The sequence below is a fragment of the Capricornis sumatraensis genome, chromosome 8 (assembly GCF_032405125.1).
Source record: "Capricornis sumatraensis isolate serow.1 chromosome 8, serow.2, whole genome shotgun sequence".
NCBI lineage: Eukaryota > Metazoa > Chordata > Mammalia > Artiodactyla > Bovidae > Capricornis > Capricornis sumatraensis.
In genome coordinates this window covers 21833876-21841700 of record NC_091076.1, presented here as the reverse complement: position 1 = coordinate 21841700, position 7825 = coordinate 21833876, and the positions used below count along the sequence as shown (strand labels likewise).

Below are 7825 nucleotides of genomic sequence, written 5' to 3'. Positions count from 1 at the left end.
AATGCCCATGTTTCCTTTCTTATGGGCAGAGAAGACTGAGCGGAAGAGGGAGGAAGAGAGAGATAGACTGATCTGGGCAGATTTTCTGGCTGAATCTCATTAAGAACAGGGTCATCGTCTGGTTTATTGATACAGCTGACCCTTGAACAACACGAGTTTAAACTGTGAGCATCCACTTACACGTGGATATTCTTCCAAGGAATATTGTAGTACCAATATTTTCATTTCACAAATCTTTATATTAACTAAAAGTACGGGGGAAAGTCTGTGTTAGTTTAGAGATCACAATATGTGGAATCAAAAGAACTAGGGTTTGAGCCCTGATTCTCTTCAAACTGTTTCAGCTTCCTGTCCTTGTCATTTATCAATTCCTTTGTTTCTGAGGCAGATATAGCAGAAAAATCCACTTCATAAGGGGTAGGCACCGCTAATCCCCCATGTTGTTCAAGGTTTAACTGTATTTCAGTTTCAGATGCCTACAATCCAAACAGTCAGGAATTAACTCCTTGACGCCTAATGGAGGTAAGGGGATGATGCCAACGTTATTAAGTTTCCTATTACCCAAAATGTTCCAGGGATCCCAGGATGGCACAGCCCTGACCTCTAGGCATGCAGAGTTTAAGGTGCCCTGTCTCCATCCCAGAGACTCTAAGGAAAATATATGAAAGGAATCAAACACTCCAGTGCCTACACAATTAGTTTTTAGTGGGGGGGAGATGGGGTCCCCTTTATTATACTTTTAAAAATATTCTGATAGGTACATTATAAAAAAGGATATTCGACAATTCTTTTTGTTTAACTCACTATTTCAGAGAGGTTTTCTTGGGGAAAAAAGTGGGAAGGGGATTGGGGAAAATCTTGAAGTCACAAACTTTCACACACAGGAAAATAAATCAGTTAACAGCAAGAGTTCATGTAAATCAGTAAACCAAGCTCCTAAAACAATGCTCTCCATGGAAGTCAGCAGCACTTGAGTTAATATAAAGTAATGAAATAATGAGGGCTCGATGCAGTCTCCTTCAGATGCCTGTGCACATCAAACAGGACTGATACCTGTGAAACAAGTACAAGAAGGGATATTTTATTTAGATATACTAATATAAGGAAATAGCCACTTAAAAATAAGCAAATATGTACACTTATGGATCAAATCCAAAACATGGCCAAGTATGGTTTAACATGCTGAAAAGATAAGTGTACATTATATATATATATAACAAGTATATAGATATATATACAAGTAGATGGATATTCTTGCCTGGAGAATCCCATGGACTGAGGAGCCTGGTGGGCTACAGTCCATGGGGTTGCAAAGAGTCGGACACGACTGAGCGACTTAACTATGTGTGTATATATGTATGTCAGAGCATAGACACTTGAAATCAGATACATAAAATGAGTTCTTAACATATATAAAATATGGAATGTATAATATACAAGTATATAAACAGGGAGATTTTCCTAGTGTACAATGCATACAATTTGGTGATGAAACAAAAGCAATCAAGAAAATCGATTCAGTGGCACTGCTTTGGCTCTCCACTGATTCATTTTTCCCCTACAATTATAAGGAAGCACTTGCACAGAGCTCATCAAGTGTTCATTAGACACTCATTCAGCAGGACTGAGAGTCTACATCTTAAACATGGGCCATAGTCCAGCCTCCACCAAGCACCATTAGACCGTCATTAATCCAGCCTAATTCTAAATCCAAGTCTTGTTGGCATTCTAACACCAAGGAGCAAACATGATTTGCTGCCTCCAAGACAAAAGTCCCGGCACCACACCCACCAGGAAGATCAACGGACAAATGCTCTGCATCACAGCGTTACACTCAGAATGAACGGCATGCATGCAGGCACTGACCTTGAAGCCTGACCCTGCAGCAAGTGCCTGGAAAACTGATTCAGCAAAGCCCAAAACAGGCAGTGCCTCTCCTGGATAGGATGGAAGCTGGGACCTTGAATGGGGGACTACACACTTTCCAATGACCTTGAAACTGCTTACATCTTTAAAGTGACACATGAAGGTGCTCTGAAGTCATTTAGGGCAGCAACTTTTCTCACCTGAGCCTTCACTGCCAGACCCTGGATTTCATCTTCGAGTTCTAGACTTTTAGTGACAATTCCCTAAACCTCTGTCTCCTTGGGATTTCAAGCCATCCTTGTTCTCTTTCAAGTTGTCTCCTTCCTTTCTCACAGATGGATTTTTTATCCTTTGAGGTTCATAAGCAACCTTTAATAGAATGACTCCTTGTCATCATTTGCACCCCTTCCCATATTCATTCAGTGCTTGTTTAACAATAATAACCATAGCAGCCAACCTTACGAGGCAATTACCAAACACAAGCCAGGTACTATCCTAAACTCTCTATGTGGATCAATTCACTCATTCCTCACAGCAACACTGTAAAGCAGATGTGGAGGGAAAAAACACTGAAACACAGAGAAGTTAATTAATCTAAATTCACACAGTAATAACAGAGGTAGGATATGAACCCAGGCAATACAGTTATACAGCCTATGTTCCTACCCACTCGACTATTCCAATTCTTTATAAATTGTATGATTCTCGTGAGCATCAGAACATATGCCAAGTTAAAAATCACAACCGAGAACAGCAGGGCAGCAGCCGCCTCTATGTGAAAGGTCTATAACTGCATTATTCTGGACATGGTGCTTTCATCAATCTATGAAAGGAGAAATGGCAAGGTCAGCAGGGGTACACGCCTGCTTTCTGTTTAGATCTCTAGCCCGAGGAAGGTTAAATGGAAGGCAAAGGCAGGCACACTGGCAGGCATGCAGTCCTGGGAATGAACAGAGGCCTGGGAGGGGAAAACACAAAGCTTTCTGGAGGGAGAGAATGGGTTAGACTTTTGTCCCCAGAGAGGTTGTCCATCCTATCCTAAGCCGGATCCTTGGGAAGAGATGTATTCCCTGTCAGAAGTACCCTGGGTGGACTGTAAAATTCCACTTCCTGAGAGGCATCCTCCTATTTACACTTATCTTAGGGAAAGGAGGCTTTGAAAGCTATCCACTATTATCTTTCATCAAAAAAACTAAGATTAAACAAGTTCCCTCAATTCTTGTCATTCTGCTGTCATGACACCTGAAATCCAGTTTGTTCCCTCATGCACGCTCAGTTGTCTCAGTCGTGTCCGACTCTTTGCAGCCCATGGACTGCAGCCCATCAGGCTCCCATGTCTATGGAATTCTCCAAGCACGAATACGGGAGTGGATTGCCATTTCCTACTACAGGGGATCTTCCCGACCCAGGGATTGAACTCTTCTTTCTTATGTCTCCTGAACTGGCAGGCAGGCTCTTTACCACTACTGCCACCTTTCCTCAGTCCCTATAATAATAGAAATGCCTTTTCAAGTGCATATTTTATACCTTGGGCTTATATGGTTGCAGGAGACTTGGGTTCAATCCCTGAGTAGGGAAGATTCCCTGGAGAAGGAAATGGTAACCTGCTCCAGTACTCTTGCCTGGGAAATCCCATGGACAGAGAAGCCTGAAGGGCTACAAAGAGTAAAGGGCAAAAGAGCAGGACACAACTTACTGACTGAGCACACACATATACCTGCAGAAATGACAAAACCGTCTTTTACTGGGGAGGGCTAGGGATTTGGAAAAAGATGCTAGCAGAGGATGAGCAAACCGAACAGAATTCATTGGACAAGTGAATGTGAAGTTCACTCAGTCGTGCCCAGGTGTTTGCAACCCCATGGACTATACAGTCCATGGAATTCTCCAGCCCAGAATACTGGAGTGGGGAGCCTTTTCTGACTCCAGGGGATCTTCCCAACCCAGAGATCGAACCCAGGTCTCCCACATTGCAGGCAGATTCTTTACCAGCTGAGCCAGAAGGGAAGTTGGACAAGACGTGTATACTAATATCTGGGTCTGGAACTGGCAACATAGCCATCAAGGCTACATCAATCCTGCTGCACAGACACACACCTATATACATATCCCTGACACTATGCGGTTAAAGGGCTCATTAGAATTTCAGCTTGGTAACATCTCTTAGGCTGGCTACTGCCCTCATCCATTGTTTTGTTGGTTTCAAGTCAGGCCACACTTAGATGTGTGTTAACATGAGCACAATTTTGCTGTTAACGCTTATGAATTACGAATTATTAACACACCAATGACTTTGAACAACTTTTTAGATTCTTTCAAATGCTTCAATAGAATCTACGCTATGTCTGCCTTCCATATGGGGAAACGGAACCTCTGAGAAGAGAATTAACTTTCCTAAAAACCACAGCTATCTGTCGACTTTCCCTATCTGATTAGGATTTACTTGTCTTCAACTTAAAGCATGGCTGACTACAATCTGTTTATTTATCATGGGAACTTGAGTTTTAACATGACCTTTAACTCAGTAATTCTATCGGAGGAACAGGAAACTCAGTGTTCTCATATATTTGGCCCCTCTGTCACTAGGGAGGACAGACAGGAAAACCCAGAAAGGTAGGAAGTGGGTGAAGGCTGACCATTCCCACTCGGTAGGCCTCCAGGTTGGATCTCTTATGACAAAGAAAGGGTGAGTCTACATATGCAAAGAAGAGATTCTGGAATATTTTCTAAATTTAAAAAACTGAAAAGATATTTTCATACAGATTGACTCTCTCTTAATGACTTCCATGCCCTGACAAGGCAGAGATAAGTTGATATCTCAGCCAATTCTCTTTGAGCCAAATAGTTACAAACGAAAACTTCAGGATTTCCCTGCCCATCCAGTGGTTAAGGCTCTGTGCGTCTAATGCAGGGGGTCCAGTTTTGATTCTTAGTCGAGGAAATAAAATCCCACCTGCCACATGGTAGGGCCAAGAACAAGAAGAGAAAAAAAAAATCAAAACTTCAAAGGGAATCACTCCCCTTGCTTTCTGATCTGTGCTATCTTTCAGGAGATTACTCTGGCCAAGAATTTCATTGTTTTTGTTTGAAGCTTCCATTATGTAGTTCTAACCCATCCAAAACACTTGCGATTCATTGGCAGATGAAACCTCTAACTACCAAATCCTAGCAAGTTTATTAGAACAAGAAAGCTGGGCTCAGGAGACTATTAACCAGGTTAGATATTAAATTATCTTTTTCCTTTACCCCATCATAATATTACAGTTGAAGTAGCTGGATGGGTGTCTATAAAACAAAGTGTAATTTGATTCAAATTTTTAAGCAGTAAAGCTTTAGATATGTACGAAACACACGCTGAATGCCCAGAAAGCACAGTATTACGATTTCTCTCCCCAGATTCTTCCCACCACACTATCCCCACATCATATTTTACCTGTAAAGAATTATTCAGCTTTCAGTCATTTAGCTGAGCAGTCAATGAGGCAGGCAAGTCAGAGAAATCAGGATAAGACCAATAATCCCATGTGACAGTAATTAACATTGAGTGGCCTCTGCTAATGTGCTAGAAAAGGGTAAGAACCTGGTTGTTGAACCTCTGTCCTTAATGAGGCAGAGGGTGGTTTAGACAAGGAGACATGATCTGTTGGAAGCAAAAGGAATTTTCAGAGCACAGCCTGGGTGAGGTGAGAAATGAGGCTCTTAGCCAGTTCTTAGCCCTGCCTCATCGAAACTGAGCTCCAAAGGTTCCAAAGGTGAGCACCATCACATTCAACTAGAGTTAAGCAATGAGCCCAAGGTCACACAGTGAGTTAGTGAGAGTGTAAAAATGACAGCTCATAGTGTTTCTAGTCCATTGCGTGCTGCAGTGAACTATGGTCAAAGAAGCTCTGTATTATAATAAAGCCCCAGAAACATTCTTTTTTGACCTCGAGGAGCTGAGCAAATTGTAACAGGCTCCAAATCTAAAAAATCAGCTTGAAACTTAAAAATGAATTGAAACACATAGCCCACAGTCACAGTATTGGTCACCAGAGTGAAATGTCCTCTGTGATCGTACCTTCAGGATAGCATTAATTAAAAAGAAAAGGAGGAAATGCATTATGTGTACCTATGAGGCTAGCTATTATTGCTCATCCAGGTCATTCAATATTCACTCAAAAAACATGATTTGATCACTTACTACATACCACGCACTGTGTCAGATACTGGAGACAGAATAACAAGTAAGGCAGACAGACAGACAGACAGCCCTAATATTCACAGAGATACGGTCTCAGTAGTTTTCAGATAAGCAACTATCTGCCAAATATAATCGGGTTCAATCTTGTAGTGCAGAGGTTCCCAGTCTTTTTGGCACGAGGGACCAATTTTGTACAAGACAATTTTTCCACAGACCCAGTGTAGGGAAGATGGTTTGGGGATGACAAACGCATTTCATTTCCTGTGTACTTTATTTCTAATCTAATACCACCGCTGATCTGATAAGAGGTACCAGTCCACAGCCCGTAGGTGGGGGACCCCTGCTGTAGAAGGGGTCTTCTTCCCCCACTTACTTATGGGCAACTTTTCCCACCCAAGTACATAAAAAAGAGAAACCAGAAGTGCAGTTGCTCTTTTGACTGAAATTTCCACTACCAACTACTCGACATTTCCTGTGAGATCCCTAAAGAATAGTTGATGCATATTTTATCCCTATGGGGAATTTATGCCTATTTTTACTAAATATCCCAAATACCTTTAATTCATACAACAAACACCCTCTCCTCTTTCTAGTCCCTCCTTGAACAGCACTTTTTTTCAAATCTCTGTTCCTGACTTCTGTTAAGACCCCAGAAAGTGACTATTAAGTGACACAGGGAATACTCAAAAGCCATTTCACCTGCTTATCATTTTTATTTTGTCCAGGATAAGTCCCCAATCTCTTGGTTCAGTGTTCATGCTTTCTTATTTGGACTTAACTTTTGCAGATAATCTTTCCAGTTCTGAGGGGGTGTAAACAACTTGGAGATTTTCACAGTTCCGGTGTTTTGTAAAGAAAATTGTTTCAACAACATAGTTCCTCTCAGTTCATTTTTTTTTTCTTGCCCTTATCTCTAATATCTGGATGGATTGTTACGATATAAAGCAAGCTGAAAATAGACCCCCAAATTTCCCATGCTCCTGAATTTTGATTTTGTATCTAGGGAAATCTCTTTCCTAAAAATACTTTATTCCTTTGCGGTTTCAACTTAAGAAAACTCTACAGGTGACGACTGTAAAGGGATATAATGGAATGAGGTTAGCAGTTTCCAGGGTGCAGTCTCACTGATACAAAAATATAAGTAATACACCATAAACCCAAGGATAGAAACTCATTCTATGTCAAGGAGCCCCGGACGCCAGGGCTCTAATCTGAGACAACAGGGAACAACTGAGACGCCTTACTCCTCATCCTGCAGGGTCTCCTCTTCCTCTTGAATCTGGAGCTGGTTCTTCACGGGAGCGAGGTTCTCGGTCTTGGCGTTGTAGTTCCGAAAGCAGACGTTGAGCTTCTCATCAAATTCATTCACCAGGTCCTCCATGGACTTGAAGCTGATGATTTCAGAAGAAAAATTCTCCAGCTCAGATAGGGAGGGGTCCTCGAGATGGTGGGGAGATGAGCCGTAGAAACACCGGGGCTTCTCCTCGGGGTCTTCCGAGCAGCAGGGCCGAAGGTCCTCAAATTCTTCATCCAAACTCACCAGTGGGGCCTCCATCCTTGCACAGCAATCCGAAAACTGCAACGTTCAGGATTCGTTTATCTGGAAGAAATAGACACGGTAATGTGAGTGTGGATTGGGCTTTTATGCCAGCTCTGTTGAGGAGCCACAATCACTTATTACATAATCACTCATTACTCTCAGCCCCTAAAAACAAAGACCTGGCTTTACTGGCTCCATTGTCTGTGCTTCCTCACTGTTATACCCTTAAGGAGTGCGAA

At 42.1% G+C, this 7825-nt stretch overlaps 1 protein-coding gene across 1 annotated transcript; it reads right to left on the bottom strand.

The window, feature by feature from the left end:
• Positions 1-7286: 7286 nt before the first annotated feature.
• Positions 7287-7601, bottom strand: FEZ1 (fasciculation and elongation protein zeta 1). Its single transcript, XM_068978233.1, has one exon. It carries the CDS (start codon positions 7599-7601, stop codon positions 7287-7289), a length of 315 nt encoding a protein of 104 aa, XP_068834334.1.
• Between the last annotated feature and the right edge of the window lie 224 nt (positions 7602-7825).